General features: G+C 41.5%; 1 protein-coding gene across 1 annotated transcript in view; it reads left to right on the forward strand.

The window, feature by feature from the left end:
• TMC2 (transmembrane channel like 2) overlaps window positions 1–22,061 on the forward strand; it is a 43,997-nt gene that overhangs the window by 15,828 nt on the left and 6,108 nt on the right. Inside the window, exons 9-15 of the mRNA XM_044419144.1 lie at window positions 214–361; window positions 2,491–2,679; window positions 5,917–6,096; window positions 9,832–9,972; window positions 14,546–14,674; window positions 18,526–18,593; window positions 21,506–21,745. Coding sequence (XP_044275079.1) covers window positions 214–361; window positions 2,491–2,679; window positions 5,917–6,096; window positions 9,832–9,972; window positions 14,546–14,674; window positions 18,526–18,593; window positions 21,506–21,745 — 1,095 coding nt within the window. The remainder of the gene's footprint in view (window positions 1–213; window positions 362–2,490; window positions 2,680–5,916; window positions 6,097–9,831; window positions 9,973–14,545; window positions 14,675–18,525; window positions 18,594–21,505; window positions 21,746–22,061) is intronic.

The raw sequence follows: 22,061 nt of genomic DNA on the forward strand, positions 1-22,061 counted from the left end.
TACTAGGAATCCTGAGTCAGGTATTTAAAGATGTGCACGTGTGTGTGTTTGATGCCAAAAGTGTCTGGCCAACAGCAGTGTTTCCTTTAGCAGAGTAGTGCTGCCCTATTTTAGAAAGAACATGAGACCACCAAGCAGTATTCTGCGCATACAGAATAGAGACATCTAGTGGCTAAATAATATATGGCAGCTTCTGGATTTCTTGATCTGCAGGATGGCCCGCAATGCCCACGAAGACACAGGAGATGGAGATGACGAGAACTTTATTTTTAGCTGGAAAATGTTCACTAGTTGGGACTACCTGATAGGCAACCCAGAGACAGCAGACAACAAGTTTGCATCCATTACAACTAGCTTCAAGGTAACTTCTAAACCATCACCCCTCAATTCCCACCACATTAACTTTCCTCTCTGCAGCAATATCCTTGCCTCTAGAGAGACTGCTGCATTGCACCTTTGGCACAATTTCAAAGGGGGATGTTTACACATTTTGGATCACTAGAAAGTCCTGCTTAGATTCATTTGTCAGGAGGCTCATGGTTTTTTCTTAGTAATATCCCAGCTATATCAGTTGCTTCTTTCCAGCTATTCCAATTAAAGGGAAAACCTGACAGCATTTTACGGTGTAAGCTGCAAACCCAAATAATATATTAAAAGTATCTCAAATCTCCATATTCAGTCTCTCTCTCTCTCTTTCTCTCTGTGTATTTGAATTCAGTTTATGATTCTTGAATTGAACAGCCCCTGGCAAAATGAACTATCATGTTGATTGTCATTCACTCATGCAAACATATAGTAATGCCACTGTTTAGGGCTTAGAAAATGCAAATTAACTATGTACCTGACATCCATTTCTTCATTTTCTAGATGCCTTATTTATCTATGGAGTTTTAATATTATAACCTGGTCAGTATGACTTAAGGTAGCAGTCATCTATTCAAAGCACAAGCTGTTAATTACTCAAGAGCAATTTGCAGATTATGAAGGATTATACATTTTGTTAAGGGATAATATTTTATGTTTTATAGTTCCTGTGGCTCTTGTTACAAAGCTCAAACTGTCTATAAGCCAAAAAAAAGAAATGTATTCAAAATATGCTGGGTCAGCACTGAAGAGTGAGTGTGTGTGTGTAAAGGAGAAAGGGAACTCAGCAAAAGGACATCAAGGGCTTTTCTGTACAAATTCATTTCCTCCTCATGGTTGTTTATGGCTCTTTAGATGATATCATGACCTCTTTAGATGATGTCATGTCATTGGTTTTGTTCCTGTGTCTAAACCAGCACTTTCCATAAACTTTCTTTTGCATAGAGAAAATGCAACATTTAATTGTGAAAGCAAAGAAATCATGATTCTATCTTATGTATTTTTGCTATTCTGCTATACCACAATTCCACTTAGAGAAAAGTAGGAAAGGAAACATTCCTTGTGCAGTGCTTGGATCTCAGTTGTGCAACGGAACTGAAAGCCAATACAGTAGATGAACAGCTCATTAAAAGCCTCATGTAGAAAAGCTCCAATAAACTATCAGGAATCCCCCTCCCCACCAAAAAAAGAAAAAGAAAACTTCTATTAAAAGTCACAACAGGGGGAGTTTCGGCAGGGACATACCCTGACTGTTCCGTTTTAATTCTTTGTCAGCTAAATAGCATATATAAACTCAAGACTGTTGAATTTGCATGTACATTCAGGTGGCAGTTACAAGTATCCATGGAATGGATCCTGATTTAAGCACATGGCACTGGGTTTATGGAAATGGACACCCCTCCTCCTTACAGCGGCCACTCCTGCCCCTGAAAATGCTACACAGAGGGTCAGGGAATCCTGTTGAATGGGGTGAGCCATGGAGCATGGTGAAAGAAAGGATCCCCCCAAATCAGGCAGAGACACCTTCCATGAGATAAAGCCCTATCAGTGGAAGGCAGATCCTGGCTGAAAGCCTCCATCTCCAAATGCCCAAGTTTGCTTAACTTTAACTCCCTCAAGGAACAATCTCTTTGCACTACTCATAAGCCAGTTGTGGTTAATTAGCATGTTGCTATCCGTACAGCATGCCCATTTTATATAGGTATAAAACATGGGAACAAAACTGCATGTTAGCTGAGATTACAAGGATGTGATATTATAACCCAAGAGAAAGTCCACAATGTATTGTAAAGCTTTCTTTCTTAAGCAATTTATGGTTCTTAGTGATTTGTATTACTATATTGTATTGTTTCTTTGATTGTGTATGCTGTCTTGGAAAGGTTCCACCCTTAAAAGCAGCTAAAAAAATGAGCAAGAAATTGAGCCAACTTCATTTTGAAAAACCTCAAACGTATTTGTTCCACAAGTGGCTTCATAAATTCCTCACAGACAGTGAGACAGTGAGCCTAAGTACACTTGCTAGGGAGTAGAGAGATCCCTTGAATGTGATGGGACATACTTCCAAATAAATAGGTATATGGTGACATTGAATAATCTACTGTCTTTGCTGCTCTTCCATCTATTAAGGAGTCAATCGTGGATGAGCAAGAAAGCAACAAAGATGAGAACATACATCTGAGAAGATTCCTGAGAGTTCTGGCCAATGTGCTCATCACTTGTTGCTTATGTGGAAGCGGGTACCTGATTTATTTTGTTGTTAAACGGTCCCAGGCCTTTTCAAAAATGCAGAACATTGGCTGGTATGAAAGAAATGAGGTAAGCAGAAGTTGTTTCTTTGCTTGTGTAGAAGTATAATTTAAAAATATGGCTTCAGTGGCCTGGCTGGATCAAATCACTGTCCATCTGTGTTTGGCCCCTAAGACTTCTCAGTGTTTGTGAAGCTGATAGTCTTTCCCTCATGTGTATTTGCCAGTATCTCATATTTCAGGCATGATCTCCTTTTGTGTCTGGATGTTCTTTTTAGCTGTCATGGATCACAGCTCTTGGTAAGGCCTGTTCTTTGTAAATGTGTCCAGTCCTTCAAAGTTGTCTGTGACCATGCGTGTGGCCAAAGATAAAATGATGCCTATTGTGAGGAAATGGTTGCCATGAATGACAGATGCACCAACTTCCCGCTGCATGGAACCTTTCCATCTTTCTCCTGTAATGGAGCCCTCAAAACTGTTATCAGATCCTGAATGTCAGTCAAGAGGCTTCCAGATGATGCTGTTATTCTGCAGCCACCCTCTTTAAACGTGGAACTTTCTGGAGGATCAACTAGGGAGGGGGAGAAATTCCTTCAGTCCAAATTTTCACATGAACTTACTACACTTTGCAGTTTCAATCTAATATGTGAACCGAAACATAATTATCCTTCAAAATCACACTTTTCTGATCTTTGCAATGGGATTTCCCAGGAAGAAAAAAGTGTATAAAACATGTATATTGCAGGAAAGTGCACACAGAACTGTGCGTGCTTGAAAATAACATGAAAATGCATTTTATTAGGAAAACTATATGCAAAAGTACATATATATTTTTTAAAAAATCTTAATATTTGGGATGAACTGAAGAACAGGAAAAATTCTCAAAAGTTGGGACAACCTAAATTTAAGGCTGGATAAACAAGGAATGAGAGAAACCAAAATCGGCAAATCCATCCATCCTAGTCATCTTCCTTTTGTAAGCCTAGTCATCTTCCATCATTTCCCACCACTTTTTCCAATATTTTTTTTTTCTTACTGGAAGAAATAAAGTTAAGGAGAAAAAGGTGGAAAAGCCATATGGTGGCTTTTGACTTTAACAATAGGAGTCCTCCATCCAGAAGCACTTTTAGTAAAACCTCTGCAAGGAACCACTCACAGAGGTGAAAAATAATTGCAAAGAGCAGGGGGAAAGACTGTTTAGAAGTTTAGAACCAAGCAAAACAACCAGCCTACCATCTGGTTCCATCTGCTCCACTTATATCTTCAGAAACTGGCATCTAACAACAGTGCTCCTTTGCCTTCTCCAACCTGGTTTCCTCCCAATGCATCAGATTACAATTCCCATTATCCTCAGACACATTTTGTGTGCTACTTCAGAATTCCTGGGGTTGACCCCTTATAGTTATACGCTGCTATGGGCTCAGATCAGACATTACACCAAAACAGCTAAGGAGTCTTGAGCACATAAAAGCTTAAGATAAAGCCCATTTAGAGTACAAAGACTCTTATTCATCATGCAGAATTGGTGGTTTAAATCTTTTGCTGCAAACTATTGTGGCTCATTAAAAATAACACCAGAGCACCAAACATAAGCTGTAAGATTTGGGGTGCTCTGAATACAAAGCAGATCTTGCGTTTCCCCAGATTAATTATGTGACCTTGCCTGCGGCTCTTGTTCTGCTGATAATTATCAACTTTCTTCCATATCCTGACCTGGAAGCATACAAGTATCTTGTGGTTTGGAGTTGCTAGGCAACAACAAAAAGCATCTCCACCTCCTTCCTACCTAATCAAACAATCAGAAGCTATTAGCAATATCAGATGACTTATCTCTTCCCCCTCTGTGCTACCCACAAGCTAAGTAAGTCAAGGTATCAGCAGCCTGGAGCAAAGGATTGTGGGTGGGCAGATGACAGACTTGTCAAATTGCTCTGCATCAGCCAGGCCAACTGTAATGCACCATTTACCCCGAAAGTGGGTCCCAGCCTTTACAGATATGGGGGCAATGGTGGGGCAACTCTTTCTCCCCCTCCCACCCACACACAATACTGCCTGTTTGTTTCATTCCTTGTTGAAGGAAAATAATACTGCATGTCTTGACACAGAAAAAATGTCCGACAACTCCCAGCATTTCCCAGCCAGCCAAGTGGACAGGCAGTTGAATTTTACTTCAGTGCCAGCAACGGGACTGCTTCCTTCACTATACATCAAGTCAGCAGAGTCACTTATGGGGTACAGGACAGGGTCTGTGGCAGAAAAGGGAATGAATGGGGCGGGGCTGCCCTCCAGCACCTGCTGCCAGGGACAATTAATTGCCTTACCCTGCTTAATGGCAAACTGGTCCTAACCTCTCCCTGTTCATGCACAACTCAGAGATAAGATGGGCAGAAGGAATTCGGGGTGCTTCCAATGATCCTAGTGTAACCTTGAACTCTGGTTCTTATGTAGTACCTAAGGACGCAATCCTATGGCCTCCTGAAATCATTGGTGGGGTGAGGGCATAGGACTGTTTGAAGTCCCAGCTCCTAAATCCTGCAGCCTTGGTCCTGGGACTCCAAGGGATGAGCCCCACCCTACTGCCTTTGCAGCAGGTGTGGAAAGAATGATGCTGGCTGTCTCTCCAAGGGCACACATCAGCCTTGGAGAAGAGGCAAAGGTGTGTGCTGGGTGGGCAGGAAGGGAAAGAGGCCGGGGCCAATGACTTATGCCCAGCCTCTTCCCCTTCCCATCCACACTGCTTCATTAAACAGCAGAAACAACCATTGAGATGAAATTCAGGGCACGAGGCCTTGTGGTGGCAATGATCACTGCTGCCACCATTGCTCCATGCATTGGATAAACCTTATTTATTGTTTTATATCCTACCTTTTTTCCATGGAAGAAATTCAGAGTGGATTGCATAATTTTCCTTCTCTTCTCAATCTAATCCTCACAGCAACTCTGGGCTAGGTTGGCTGAGAGTCTGTGACTGGCCCAAAGTCACCCAGTGAGCTCCATGACTGCATGGGGACTAGAACCCAGATCTCCTGAGTCCCAGTTCTCCACTCTTAAGCACTAGAAGCACTGGATGGTGCTGTAATTTATTCAGGTTTACCCATACATGGGCAGAATTCGGGGTGGGGGTGCATAGCTGCATGGAAGCTATGATTAATTTCATTTTCACTTCTTTCATCAGCTGTTTACCCTTCACACCACTGATATTTTCATGGTAACCCCGTCTGAATAGAACACTCTTGAGATCTCGTGTCGGCAGACGTGTGCTCATCCAATGTCATTGTGAAAAACATTTGCTTTTCCTCCATAACAGGTTGAAATTGTTATGTCCTTGCTTGGAATGTTTTGCCCCCCACTGTTTGAAACCATTGCAGCCTTAGAGAATTACCATCCTCGCATTGGATTGAAATGGCAACTGGGGCGTATATTTGCACTCTTCCTTGGGAACCTCTACACTTTCTTATTGGCCTTAATGGATGATGTCAAGGAAAAGGTGGGAAACAAAGAAGAATGCATACTAGAACGTATGGTGTTTCTGCTACTCAGTCTGTCCACCCCTCACTCACTGTGGGGGGGGTTTTTTTTCCCCCCTTTTTATCTGCTTTGGTAGAAGAAAGGACAGGGGAAGTACTACACGGAGGTTGTAGAACCTGCAATCTGTCATGTAGAACAAGTGCACCTTGGCATGCCTCTTCCTCCTCGAGAACTTTACTGGGGCATTTCATTAGCAGTCATTAGACTAACTTCCACTCTAATTTTACCCTATTTCCATGCCTAGTAAAGACATCCAAGCTGCTGTGCACAAGAGTGGTGGAAACAATGGATCCGAATGCATGTGAGCACACGTTAGTGAGCCACTTAGCCACTGCACGCATATATTCTCTCCATTTTCTAGCCCATCTTCCTACCATTCTGTATTATGAACTGGGTCCAGACTTAGGCATGTGGAACTGGGCCAGCCAAAGCAGTCTCCCCTGGCCCCTCTTCCCTACAACAGCCTGTACACAGAGGGTCTTGGGTGCCTGCTGAATGGAGGGCTGTTGTGCAAGAGAAGAATCCCCCAAAATCACGCAGAGGCATGTTTTGTGCACAGAGGTCCATTCACAGAAGGGGCTTCTCTCCAATGTGTGTGTGGGGGGGTCCCCTCTCCCCCTTCACCTTAGCCCACCCCATGCAGCAGAGGCTTCTGGCCCTTGCTTTCAGGAGACTAGCAGGAACTGGTATGTGTGTGTGCAGGGAAAGGATGGTGAAGTCAACTCTCTTCAGTCCAGCTGCCCATGCCTAAATCTGGACTGAACTCACTGTTTAGGACCTAAAGTAAAATAAATGTTCGCAGGACAGTTTCCTGTTCCCTCCTTTCCTTCCCATAACCACCTCCCTACTTTTCCAAAAGTTTCTTTGGGGGTATAGGTGTTTGCAGGGTCAAGGAGGAGAGGAGAAATTTTCCTTAACCAAGCTTAGGATCCAAGCAAGTAATTGCATTTCTTGCTAAACACCATACTCCATATCTTCCCTTTAACATGATAATGACAGGTATTTTTACAGCCTTGAAGATCTTTTAGTAGTGCCCTTGCTGCATTCAGCAGAGACACATTTCTCATCTCCAACTGAACTGTGAAATAAACAAAAAAGGATTCTGTAAGCTTGCAGCAGAATCCAGCAGTGGATAGAGCCAACTAGATGGCACATCCAGTTTATTATTTTATTTCTGTATTGCCCGATAGCTAAAGACCTGCTGGCAGTGTACAACGATTGAAGAAAATACAATATAAAATATAAAAACAGTCACCAAGAAACCACTGACCATCCAATCCCTGGAGTAATTTTATACTTTGGAAAAAAATGTCTCTGAAGCTTAGGGCTATTTTTTAATTCTTGAGGTGAGAAGTGGATCAATAAACGCATTAATGCAGGATGCTACATTTAAGTACTGTAAAAGCAGCATTGGGTGGAAATTAAATCAAGGAGGCAGATGGTGAGGTGGGCTGAAAGGAACAGAACCAGAACAGCAATACTCAAAAAAAAAAATCTGTATAACTGGAGATACATATCTATTATCAACAAAGAGTACTCCATTAAACCATCAATCGCTAGCAGGGTGAGAGTTGTGGGATAATGTAGATAGATCGTTAGCATCTCTATATCACTTTCAAAGCCCTTCACATAAATCCCTGTGCTGAAATCTTTGCAATCACCTTATAAGGTAGGCCACTATTGCAGATAGGGTTCACACTGTTGAACCCACCACTGTGGTGAGATTCAAAACAGCTCAGTGTCTTTGCTTCTGTTCTATAGTACACTGCAGATTGCTTGCGAAGCAAAGACCCAAACAGATCAGTCTGCTTTAGAGCAGAAAGTAAAGCCAGACTGCACTGGAAGAGAAGATGAAAGATTTCCTCCAAAAATAAAGAAACTGTGCTGATTCTGCTGTTATGAAAAACAGAAGCTGATTTTGATGTCCAGCTGCTGAGGAGAGGATGGCATCTGGAAGTGGGGAGCCAGGCTATGGTGGAGAAAAAACCAGGCAGCATTGCAAAGAAAGCCTGTGAGGTGAACAAAAGGCAAATCAGCCCTCAAGTTAAACTAAGGCCTTTTCAAGATGGCCCCATTCCCATCTTTCCCTATTGGTGCATGAACCTGCCCACCAGACCCAAAGCTTCTGCATCACTCCCAGTTTCATTTCATTTCATTTCTATTCCACTCCACAGCCAACGCTCTCTGGGAAGTTTACAACAATCCATAAAAACAGACAATAAAATGCAATAAAAACATAACATTTTTAAATGGAAGTTTGAAATAGCTAAAAACAGGTGATAGCAAAGAATGACTCTGCAAAACACATGGGATGAGCAATCCTCTTTAAGTAAGTCTTTAAGTAAGATTGCCTTGGAGCAGAGAGTCATCTTAACCTGCCTGCAAAAAGATAACAAATTTAGCTCTACCTGGGCCGTAGTGGGGAGGCTGTTTGATAGTCCATTTAACATGGTGTGTCAGGTAAAGGGCTGGAAAAAGCAGAGAGGTCGCACTGCTTCATAGTGTTACAAAAAGCTATCCCAGACTAGGATCGAGCCTTTAGACTTTCATGTTTGGAATCTCTCCAGTGTGAATCTGCAGGTGTGAATTCACTGAGGAACATCCTTCATTTAGACTGAAGGGTCAGGACTAACGAGTGTAGACTTGAGCATAACATTTCTCCCTGTGCTGGATGAGAACATTATGTAAAAAAGTTAAATGTGGTAAGTGGGGCATAGGTCCAGGAAGGAATTTTCCTGGGTGGGTGATGAACAAGATCTCCATAAAACTTCCAAGTTCTAAGATTCCTTACAATGCAGCTCATATTACCAGCTTGTGCTTCTGTTAATGAATACACATGTAGGACATTTAGCATCAAAAACAACTTTTAATTCCCCCCATGCCCCCAGAGTTCTTGAATAAAATGGCTTTGAAGGCCTAGTAATATAATTGCATTAACTGACTAAGGACAATGCAAGTATGGACATACATCCATATTTTATTTTTGTGTCGACTTTTCTTCTAACTAAAATGCATCATCGGTTTTCCATTGCCATAGAGCTGTGTACTTTCCCCACTAAACAAACAAATGTGTGCCATCCCCTATACTACCCCAAGAGGAACAATGGTAACCTTGGAGAATTATAAAGACTCTGGATTAACTGTTGGTTAGGTCTGGTACAAAACTTTCTAGAAATGTTTGACCCAGCAATCAATGAGATCCAAATTTTGTAGAGATTCCACTTCTACTATATAAGACGAATCAATGGACTTAACTTTTTTTTTAATCATAGCAAGGCATGGGGTAACAAAGCTTAACAAGAGCTGAACTACATCCTAAATGCATACACTCATTTGTACCACTTAGCATTAAGTGAAACCCAGCCTTGTTATCAGCACTACCACTAACACCCGGATTTCTACTGTAGAAGAACTGCTTTATTTTAATTCTGATCCATGGCTAGTTAATACCTTTCAAATGCCTTGTGCACTCAAGCATATCTTCAAAACATAATACCCAGCATATGCTTTCCTAGGGGCTTACTCTAAATAATAAGGATTTAAGATCTTTGAAGTGTTTTTTAACTTTCAAGTTTAAAATAAAACCACAAATTTTAAATGATTTCTATTTGTGTTAGTGTAATATTCAAGCTCAAGTCCATACTTGCGAGATGGAAGTCATCTTATTATAATGCAAATGTCTCTTCCATTGCAGCTGATTGAAGAGGGAATGATCAGGAACATCACACACTGGACTATCCTAACATCCCATAATTCTACTGCAGGGAACAGCAGTGCTCCTATGGATCCAGCAGATATGACTCGAGGACCTTGCTGGGAAACAACTGTGGGGATAGTAAGTGTCTAGAAGGAACTCCTTTATAGTGTCTAAGTTCATGCAACCCAATAATTCCAGGGCTGAGTATGAGTTGAGTGCAGGTTGTCACTGAAACATAGGTTGCTGTTGAAATGTGGCTTATTGTGTTGTCTGAACCCAGCTGCACTATCAATCCATGGATTGATAACTACAAACAAGTCATGAAGAGAACCCAGGGTTTGTTGTTGGGTTGTGAACTATGAGTTGCTCATCATGGTTTGTTATCTTGGCTGCGTTCAGATAAAAGGATAACCCATGTATCTAGAACAACAGTCCTCAAACTTTTTCAATAGGGGGCCAGTTGAAAGGCTGCGGTGACTGTTGCAGGCCGGTGAGGTGGGGGTGCCAGGGGACACAGGCTGGTGAAGTGCTGTCGGGCACGCGCGGGGTGGCTTGTTTGCTCGGAAATCTCCCAGCGAGTCCAAAACCATCTCCGAGTGAGCAAGTCACCACCTCCCACCCGTGCAGCAACCATGCGCGCGGGCGGCAAGCGGTGCCGCAGGCTGGATGGATGGCTGGCCATGGCAGGCCAGATCCATCCCGCAGGCCATAGTTTGAGGACCCATGATCTAGAACAATCCATGGTTCAATGACAGCCAACATTCAACCCCAGAGTAGGGATTATTATGATGTCTTACTCTGGACCCAGACAGTTTCCTTGTGGTATGCTTCTTTTAACCATCAGAGATCTCTTTGATCAAAAGAATTACAATGTATGACCTCCACACTTCTGTAAACTCACCCCAGGAGCATTGCATGCTGCCTTCAACTCCCTGAAAAGATGATGGGTTTCAAATATATAATCAGATATTACAGGTATATGTACACATGGACAAATGGGGGATCCTAGCTGGATTCTGACCTGAAAGTTCTCCTCTGCTGTTACAGAAAGTACTGGGAGTCTCAGCAATTACATGAAGGTTCTTTATTTACCAGGTCAAACATGTAGTACACAAAGGTGAAAGATAAATCTGTCACAATAAATAATTCAGACAGTGCCAGAATCAAAATCTAACTGTGTTACACATCCTGTACAATAGATGAAATATAGATCAGAGTCTCCTGTAGGCAGTCATGCAGCTAGGAAATTTTAGACCCCGGACATCATCATCTGGAGCACGGTGTTGATTTAGATAAACGTGTATATTCCTTCACACAGCTAGCATTGCTCTTCTGTCCTGGTACACTAGAGAAACAAAACAAAACATCTGTTTGCCAATCCTGTTTTTAAAAAACAAATACTAGGAGCATGTGCAGTTTTGCATTTTAACCCTACTTAAATCGTAGCTCCATCTTGTTATGAGCAAGATAGCTAGTGGTATCCAGACTTTAACAGCACTTAAGGCCTAGTATGATTTGGACAGTGATTCCTAAGACAGCTGTAAAGAAAGTACTGCCTGCCCACATAGCTTCTACAGAGCCGAAGTCCTCATTATTGGCTCCCCATCACAATTTTTACACTGTGTAGCTAAGGGCACATATAACACTCACAAGTCCTATGGGGCTATTTGCTTACTCAGAGATCTATTAATGAACATTGGAGCACAACCTTACATACCAAATGAATCTCTTATCAAAAATCATAGAACAAAACAACATGAGGAATTATAATAATAACAAAATACAACAGCCTGTGCATCCAAGTCCCTGGCAATGGCACCAACACAAAAACTGCCTGTGGAGCTGCAAAGTCCAAGTGTCCTTTTGAATCCAAACTCAAACAAAAGAATCCAAAATGTCCTCTTCAACTGGTCTGAATATCCCCAACACAGATAAGTCAGCTCCATGTGCAGAATCTTCAAAACCCTGGAATAAAATGCCAATTCAATTGCATCCACATGAATTCACTATCTGGATTCCCCTGTCCAACACAAACATGTAGGAATTAAACCTAAGCCAAGTTGGCAAGGGCCTTAGTGGCAACAGCAGCTCCTGCCTCTTCAGCTTTCTTGCTCTTTTTGATTCAAATCCCTTACAGTCCCGCTCTTTCTTAGCCCCACCCCTTTGGGCTGAACCAATATTTCATATTTCAGTATGAAAATGTGAAGGCTCTCTTCTTGACCAAATCAATCACTTCAGGTTTTTTCTATCAAGAGCAGCTCCACCTTGTTAGAAATCCATGTTGCTCCTGTTCTCTTATACTTTCCTTTCTGAACAGAATTCTGATGTGGCTGCAAGGTATGACCTGAGGTAAGGAGCTATTTCTGATAAATTCCCATGGAACAGGGAAATCTACAACCTCTCATGCTCACGGACACAAAATGCATAATGACCCTACTTGAACAAAGATAGGCTGATTATAGAGATCTGTCTAACTATGGGAACCTCCTGTCTGAATTGTTGCAATGCATAAATACATTGGGCCATCTCCAAAGTTGGCCTGAAAGCTACAAAGCAACAAGGCTGTACCAGCACTCGCTATGTTAAGCATATTGCTCCAGTGCTGCATCAGCTATACTGGTTCCCAGTCCATTTCTGGGTCCAATGCAGAGTGTTGGTGCTGACCTAGGTGCCTTATGACCTGTTTACCTGAGAGGACCTCTTTTTTCATATGTTCCTACCCAATTGCTACGATCATTTTCAAAGTCCCTTCTCTAGGAGGCTACCAGAGAAAGAGCTATCTCTGTTGTGCCTGTCCCTTTCTACTCAATGTCCTTCCCAGAGAAATCCACCTGGTGTCTTCACTGCAGTCATTTAGATGCCAAGTTAAGAACAACCTTTCCCAGTAGGCATTTAGACTTTAATCTGTTGCTGATTATTAATTTTACTGCTGATATTTTAATATTTCAAGGGTGCAATCAGTGCATGGTTACTCCTGGCTAGCCTAAGCATGTCTGTCTAAGCATGTATAGGATTGTTCCCTTAAGGTTTATTGTTTTAGGGCGTAATGCTAGGTATACAAAAATAAGTCCTACAATTTCTGGCATCCATTATCCTATGAATTATTCAGCTGCAAAAGCTCCTTCTGCCATTGGTGATTGCTAGCTTCCTCTCCACCTCCTTTCCCCGCACTACTGAGGCAGATTGTGTGGATAGTGTGATCCAAGGGTTCTCGTGTGTAGCCTCCAACAAAGAGGATACATGAAGGGGGCTGAAAAGGTTGTGAACCCTTGCTTTAAACTGAAAGCCTGCTGTTGTAGGTTCAGCATGTTATTTCCCTTTACAGGGTAAGTTTTTTGTCTGCTGAGGATGTAAAATTACTATTATTTAGACATGTCTGTCAATAACAAGGAAGGGAGAGTGCAATGGTGATACAGTAGGCCCATGAAAATGAACCTCTGGAGACATCTAGCGGTCATAACACAAAAGCAGACACAACTTGCATTGCAAAATGACCCTGACCAGTAAGTTAAAAGTCTTGAAGTTTTTAAGTTAAGATCTCCTGTGGAATGTAAGTAAAGAAAAACAGTTGGCAGAAAACTTGGGCAGAGAGAAAAGAAGTGGCCTACAGGGAAGGGAGGACACACATCATGAAGCAAATATGGGGTGCCGTTCACCTGTTTGCTGCATAACACTAATATTTCTGGGGTGACAGGTTGCTTTGGGGGAGGTGGGTGCAATCACATCAATCATCAGACATGTATTTAGGGAGAACAAATTCTCTGGCAATGGCCTATAGTTCTACTGAAATGGCAAGATGTGAAAGAGAGGAAAATAAAGAAGTGGTAGATTCAGGCCCAGTTCTGAACTGAGCTATATCAGTTCAGACTGTAAGACGGGAGCCCACTTGCCTGAATGCTTTGCAAAGAAAACAATTCCCTGTTCAGAAAGAACATCTTGCAAAGAAGACTCTCCTGACACCTATTTTTCTGTATATAGGAAATTGCTGTAATCTGCTGTACTCCCAGTCATAAGAAACTCCAGCAAAGATGGGAAACTTTGGACCTCCAGGTGTTTTGCCCTGCAACTCACATCATCCCTTTGCAGCATAGCCAATGATGAAGGCTCCTGGGAATTGTAGGCCAAACATCTGGAGGGCCACAAGCTGCCCACCCGTGACTTCCAGAAGGAAATGCACACAGAGATTTACTTCCTGAAAGAGTCCACGGTGTCAGTCTTGAAGAACAGATCAGCTGACTGGATCTTTACCTAGAAAAAGAGCAGCAGTAGAAATGCAACATAGCATTGTTTTGGCCTGAGGCAAGCACGCTTCCAGAGATGTTGCTCCTGCTCTGGAGTCCTTTAATGCTTCAGTCTTTTCAGTCTGCCCTGAAATGAGTTTTGCTAGAGTTTGGGAGTTTTTAGAAGCCATTTAGCTGTGCTATGACTTCAACAAACGCAACGCTCCGAAAAGGCTTCGAGGCAACACCTGAGTTTAATTTCAGTGACAGGGTACTAATAGGATGTCCAGTCTGGTCTCCAAAGCCACAGTGCATTTGTTCTAAGGGAGATTTGAATAGAAACATTAAGGCCACAGAACTAGTAGTAAAGTTAAATTTCCCCAAAAAATCTAGTGTCTAGACATCTATTCATCATAAAATAAAGAAGAGTCTGAAGATACAGATTATAAATGATACCAGCTAAAATGTCTCTCATTTTCGTTCTATTGCAGGAATTTGTGAGGCTCACTGTATCTGATATACTCGTGACATTTGTAACAATACTAGTGGGAGATTTTATCCGTGCTTGCTTTGTCAGATTTGTAAATTATTGCTGGTGCTGGGATCTGGAGGCTGGATTTGTAAGTAACAATTTGTATCTAAAAATCATATTCAGTTTAGCCTAGATGTTAACAAAGGCTCTGAGCCATGTTTTGATTTGATCAGGATGTGCGTGTTTTTTCCTCAAAGAAATGTCCAGCCTGTCTGGTTACAGGGAGGCAAGTTGTGGCTTATCATTGTGTTATACCTGTGAATTTATACATTCTTTTATTACTATTTGAACAAACCTATCACTTTCTGTCTAATCCAACTGGAACTCTGCTAACTAAGGGTGCAATGCTATGTATGTTTAGCTAGACCAAAGTTCTAGCTGCATGACTGGTTGGGACCACAGAGTTGTAGGACCTTATTCTGTCTCAGTATACATAGGATTGAGTGACAGTGTGATGTAGCAGTTAAGAGCATGGGACTGGGACTCAGGCAATCTGATTTCTAGTCCCCAGCCATAGATCTAAGTGGGCGACTCTGGGCCTATCACAGACTTTCAGTCCAACCAACCTTGCAGGGTTGTTGTTGACTGAGATAGGATTGAGAGGAGGAGAAGGAGAATGATGTAATCCACCTTAAGTTCCTTGAAAAGAAAAAGACTGGATTTAAATATAATAAACAAATAGGATTGCACCTTAAAATTATCGTGATAACTTATGCAAACAAGGAAATGAAGAAAATTAACTGTTCTTTAAAAATATGGCAAACCTGCATGGTGGCAGTAATTGCTTGGCATATGATTTGTTAAACAACTGCAAGTCCTTGAATTAATTTTTACTATACCATGGCAATATAACAAGTGGAACCTTGGCACAGTTTTGCTCAGTCACATTTCATGATGTGCAGGGACACGCACTGACTCACTGTGCCTTCACTAGAGGTGCAAAGACTTGAGAGAAAAACTGTGTGTGGTGGGGGTTGGGGGGAATTTTTACTTAAATTCTTGGGAAAAACATGGGGAAAGTTGTTATTGTTAAACGTTTTGTTTCCAACCCCACAATCCCAATGAAATACAGATGTATGTTCACACATACTGTGAACCCGAGGTGGGGAAAACTCACATTCATGCTAACAGGGGCTTTCCCCATCTAAGGCTCATAGCCACACTGGGTGGGCAGGGTATTTTGTTAGGGTAATAGTTGGAAAGGGAAGAGTTAAAACTCTCCACTTGCTGTAGTCTTGATAAAAATTGGTCCTCTGTATACCTGTTAGTTATTATTATTTAATAATGTGGTTTTTCTGGTGCACTTAGCATCATGTCCCGTTTTCTCCCTCACATTCATTTCAACCTAGCATTCTCTCAAAGTCAAAAGTCAGTGATTTACCAGGGGCATGTTCCAGAAAACCAGAATAGTCTCTGGTAAATAAGGATATTTTTTGGAACATATGATGGCTATTACTAGACCCATTCATACTCAGCTAGATAGACAGCATGGAGTCGTTATTTGACAGCTCATTATATTCCCCAGTTTTATACAGCATCTGTAATTCTTCAGCATGATGTAATTATCCATCTACTGGTTTAAATCTTTCCAACTTGTCATTGCAGTGAACCAAAAGCAGCCTTGAGTAACATGATTTGTTTCCAAAACCCCATATGTTATTACTGATGTACCACCCTGACTGTTCTAACACAGATCTACACTTTACCTGGTCCCCAGATTTGGAGAGTGGCACTATCGCCAGTTTCTCTAATAAGTCACAATTTATGGTGGAGATGATATGTAGTATGTTCTTCACAGATCTACATGGACACACATGCACTTCATGTACATATTTGCACAGATACAAGCAGAGTTCTTTTTTTTTGCCTGAAATGCAGAATCCTTTTACTGCTTCTTACAGGTGACCTATGCTCATTTAACCAACATTTTATGAATATTTAGATTACCACTGAAAAGAATTGATTTTTTAGCCTACCTTTAAAGTGCATGCACTACTACCTGAAAGAGAATTTGTGCTGAAGTCTGCCTGTGGCACTGGTATGCACTTGATTATCTTGGTAATGCCAATCACGGTGAGCGTAAACATGGATGTATAAATAACTGAACTATCGCAAGTCAACAGTGTTATGCAAATGCATACTGACATTCTCAGCAAAAAAGAAAACATCCCTCAGGCAGAAAAAGCACCTTGAGCAGACCCTGAACCATCAACCAGACTTTCACACACTACCCAGTGGAAACAACATTTTTGCACATTGTTGACACAGAGTGGCATTCAGAAATGAGATGGAGTAGGAAGATTTGTGCCCAAGCTCAGAATGTGAGGGAAGGATGAAATATTGAGCTTGTATTCTAAAACTAAAACTACATCTTCACTCAACTCATCACCTTTGAAGGACAGGTGAAAGGAAAATTGAACTGTACCCCATGATTTGGTTCACACATAATGACAAACCATGGTACAGGTTGCCAATGGGTTGCGGTAGAATTGGGATTGTCATTACATGTGAATGCTACACTATGATTTAACTATGGGTGCTAATCATGAACAACCCAAAGTTCACAACCAAGCAACAACCCATGGATTCTTTTCCTGGGTTATTCATGGATAACAAGTTAACCCATAGTGCAAGGTTCGCATGTAATGACAATCCATGCTTCAACAACTCATAAAACAATGACAGCCACAGTCATTATACCTGTTATACTTGTCCATAATATCTGCCCTATTATTTGGGTTGTCATGACATGCGTACTAGGTCAATATGTTCAGAAAAAAGTAATATATTGACAGAAAATGAGTGTGTGTGTGTGTAAGTTGCTGAAACAGCTCTTAAGATTTGCTTTGTTTCAGCCATTGTAATTTTTTACATGTGTTTTAAATTTGTATGGCAACCTCTTAATGATATTTTAATGTGGGATTTTGTACTGTATTTTTATGTGTTGTAAACTACCCAGGGAGTTTTCATGCAGCATAGACATTTAATATAAATACTAATAATTAATACTATTAATTAATACTAATTATAATAATAGGCATGAAATGGGACAATTATTTGGAGTAGGATCCATGCTTCTTCATCACTGCAGAAATAATGTGTTAATTTTAGTATCAATAATCCTTTTGCTTTTGCCCCGTTAATTAGCGATGTGTCACTTCTTTCTGGGGAACAGTGATGTTTCTGAGACTGTGCCATGCTTACTGGCAAAATCTCTTGACCCTCATGATGAGGCCATGCCTATGTATTGGCAGAGTTAGCCTTTAATCAGTCCTGTAAGGTACCTTCCATCTTGTGGGCATCAAATGAAATTGAACACAGTGCTTTGGCCTCTCCCATTGTACAATTTGAGAATTGCCATTAAGAGCATATCCCAGTGGACAATTCTTCCAGCAGAATTTTTACAGGGCATGTTGGTGTACCTACTTTGAAAAACAAGCAAGCAAGCAAGCAAACCATGTGGATGATGCTCAGTTAGATGATTACCTCTCTCTTTATAAATAATAATATATTAAGGCTGCTGCAAAGGATGGCATATAAATGTTTACATTAAATAAAATTAAATGAAAAATAAATTAATATTTATAATATTAAGGTTAGAATATTAAGGTAATATTAAGGTTAGAAAATGACTACTTTTTTCTTTTCTTATTGGAAGGGTGCATGCTAGCAGTTCAGCCTTTAATCCTGTTTTTTTAGTTTCAAAGCAGAAAACTTGTTACAGATTCAATTGTATAAGTCATAATAGAAATCACCTATCACTGTACCCTTCTTCACATTCATGCATATAACCCAAAAGTTAAGGAGAGGAAATAAAACAAACCCACTGTTTCTTTGATGTTAATTTCAGGTGAGGATGCTTTATTTTCCTTTGAATGTGCTGTACACTCACCCACCAGCAAAATTTATCATGCAGTCATGTGCCCTCTTTTCTTTCAGCCTTCATATGCAGAGTTTGACATCAGTGGTAATGTGCTAGGTTTGGTCTTCAACCAAGGAATGATCTGGTAAGATATTTTGCCTTCTTCTTCTTCTTCTTCTTCTTCTTCTTATTATTATTATTATTATTATTATTATTATTATTATTATTATTATAACATTCTATGCTGCCCCTTGCCGAAGCCTCGGGGCGGCTTACAATGTCCTTAACGTGGTAAAATATGAAATTAAATTATAAGGACTGTCCCCAGCTGAGGACAGCTGCTGTGTATTATTATTATGGCTCTTTGGACCACACATGATAAGGTATGTGTATTTTAATTTTAACTAAACCAGTTAATCTCTGATGAACTAATACACACTGTCTCAAGGATTTAACCCCATATTATACTAAACTCCAAGAATTGAGGATAGTTTGGTTCATTCACTGCCATTATTGATCTTCTCAATAAGAAACCCCTGCAAAGGTTCCAAGAAAGCCCAGAATTTCCCAGAACAGTGTAAAATGACTGCATTAGAGAGATCAATCGCAGAACATGACCTGAATGAATTTTCTACAAAAAGAAATAATTTCTGTAGACTCTCTAGTCTTCATAAATTGAAGCAATAGATGAATAGGGCAAACTATTTGTGTTTATTTGGAAATGTTCAGGGGGACATACTTCCAGTCAAGGGTGCATAGAATTATCATACAGGTTGCTTTAAGCAAAATGTTTTCCTTAAGGTATGAACTTAAAAAAATGCTTTCCAGTAGGAATGCTACCTGATAATGCAAATGAACAAAGTGACATCTATAAACTCAGTCATGTGCACTCTGCATGAAAGAACAAAATTCTTTACACATCATAAACTTCATTAAAGGGGGATTGATTAACTCGCCATGATTTATTTTACTTCCTTTTATTGTTATGTGCCTGCTTTTTACTGCATAGAGTCAAGAATTAAAGACTTGTGTGGTAAAGAGGACATGAAGGAAGTACCGTATGGATAGGGAACATGTGTCTGCAGATGTTGTTGGACTGCGGTTCCTATCATCCCTAGCTAGCATGGCTAGTAGTGAGGGATAAGAGCAACTGTAGTCAAGGAGCCTCAAGTTCCCTACATCAAGGATATGCAGAAAATGGCACAGCTCTGCCTTCCTTTTTTGGCCAGTCATTTCAGGAAGAGATGGCAGGGGCATTGAAGAACTCCAGGCAGTGAAAGTTCAATTTTGGAATGTTATGAGAACTATGTGCATTTGGGACGTAGGGAGACAAATGAGTATTGATTTCTCATCAGTCTTCAAAACAAGGTCTTGAGGCTCAGAAGAGGGTGGAAAGTGGCGCAACCTACAGTAGCACCACTTTCTAGCATGCTACTGATTCCCAACAGCTTTCTAGGGTCAGTTAATGGTTTTATGATTTCCCAGATCTAGCTTTCTTGTAAGGGGATTCTGCTGGGTATCCTGACCAGTTCAGGGCCAAATGAAATGCATCATTAAATATATCACTTGCCTTCCTCTTTCCTTTTTAACAAACGTTAATAACAGACACTGTGTTGGGATAATTTTCAGCAGGACTACAACAGGGAATGGAAGGATCAACCTGTCCTGCTTGCTCTGATCCTGGCGGAAACCCTCTGCCCCTGCATGCTTGGTATTAGTGGTCCTAAATAGGCAGTTTCGGTGGACAGGAGGAGGTCCGGATTTGGGCTGCTCTGGTGGAACCAGATCCAGAATACCACCTCAATATTTGCAGGCCCTGCTGGAGATTGCAGCCTCCTGGCGAGAACCAGCTGGGAGCCCTGGGGGAGGGGCTACATGAGAACAAGCTCCTCCCTCCAGAACTTGCCTCAGCAACATCGCTCTTCCGGTTTGCTGTACTGCCTGCAAGCTTACCTGCCCCAGGTCTTGCCTTGCTGCATGTTTTCATTCTTTCCACGTCCTGCCTTTCTGGGCCTTGCATCCTGCTTTGCTATCTACCCCACCTTGCCATGCTGCCTCAGCAACACAGATCTTTTGTTTGCTGTAGTGCCTGCATCTTGCCTGACACTTGTGTATCTTGCCTAATCTTTCCTGCCCAATTATCAAGGTATCCACACCTCTGTCCAGCCTCCTGATTCTCAACCCTTGGCATGTTCATTACCATGTCCTTGTCTTGCCCTGATACATACTTATTCCTGTCTTTGGCCTGGTCTGTCACTAAGACTTGAATTTGTTATTGGATTGCACCAACATACTTTGGACTCTGTATTGTCTTGGATTCTGTTAGCCAGTTCCCCTCTGTCTTGTCTTCCACTACTTGTGTCCCAGCCCCTTACAGGATGGGGAAAATGCCATAGTAAGCAATGCTTTTAGCAACATAGTTTGGCCTTGAGACAGGAATAAGGCACCCAGTATTGCAGATTTCCATATAAACAAATAACATATTCTGCAGTCCACAAAATATACCTTCCACCAACAGTGTCACTTCCAAAACCACTGTCTCCTCAAGTCAAGCAAACAATTTACATAAAGAGTTTATATTGTACCCTCAAGCAGAAAATCTTGCAGTTCTGCCTACAGATCAATTAAAACAAGGGAGTCCTTGGCTGCAGGAACTGGGGATGGGGAAAGGAAAGGAAAGGAAAGGAAAGGAAAGGAAAGGAAAGGAAAGGAAAGGAAAACAAGAATGTGAGGCACCAATTCTTAATCATACGTGGTTCTTATAACGAACAGCTGTAAGATTTTATCACCACCAGATGAAATGTATCTATGTTATAGAAACTTCTTTTTGCAAACCTTGCAGAAAAGGCTTTGTTTTAATGAAAATTTGCATGACAAAATGCTGTCACATTCTAGCCCAGACTCCACATTCAGGTGCAGGATCAGGTGAGTCCAGCCTTAATAATTGGTTCCCGTGCACCTCTATGGTTCACCTTTCCAGAAGCCTACAGCAAAAGCCTTCATACAAAGTCATTTCTATAGCTCTTCCTCCCTTGTCTCTCTTTTTGCTCCTTACAGGATGGGGTCCTTCTATGCGCCAGGACTTGTGGGTATAAATGTGCTGCGCCTTTTAACCTCCATGTATTTCCAGAGCTGGGCTGTCATGAGCAGCAATGTTCCCCATGAGCGAGTTTTCAAGGCTTCCAAATCCAACAATTTTTACATGGGGCTCCTGCTACTGATCCTGTTCCTAAGTGTGTTGCCAGTTGCCTACACCATAATGTCCTTGCCTCCCTCCTTTGACTGTGGACCATTCAGGTATGCTAAGGAATACATGCCTCCCTAGCTTCTGGCCAGACTCCTAAATCCTAGAATAGTAGAGTTGGAAGGGGCAGAAGACCATTGGGTCGAACCCCCAGCTATTGCAGGACACTATGATACACCATCCCACTCACATGGCTGTCCAGATGCTTTCTGAAGGTGACGGCAGAGGATGAGGTGGCTGGATGGAGTCACTGAAGCAGTCGGTGTGAGCTTAGGTGGACTCTGGGGGATGGTGGAGGACAGGAGAGCCGGGAGGAATGTTGTCCATGGGGTTGTGATGGGTCGGACGCGACTTCACGAATAACATAAC

The sequence above is a fragment of the Varanus komodoensis genome, unplaced genomic scaffold (genome assembly GCF_004798865.1).
Source record: "Varanus komodoensis strain SLA01 unplaced genomic scaffold, ASM479886v1 scaffold10, whole genome shotgun sequence".
Lineage (NCBI taxonomy): Eukaryota > Metazoa > Chordata > Lepidosauria > Squamata > Varanidae > Varanus > Varanus komodoensis.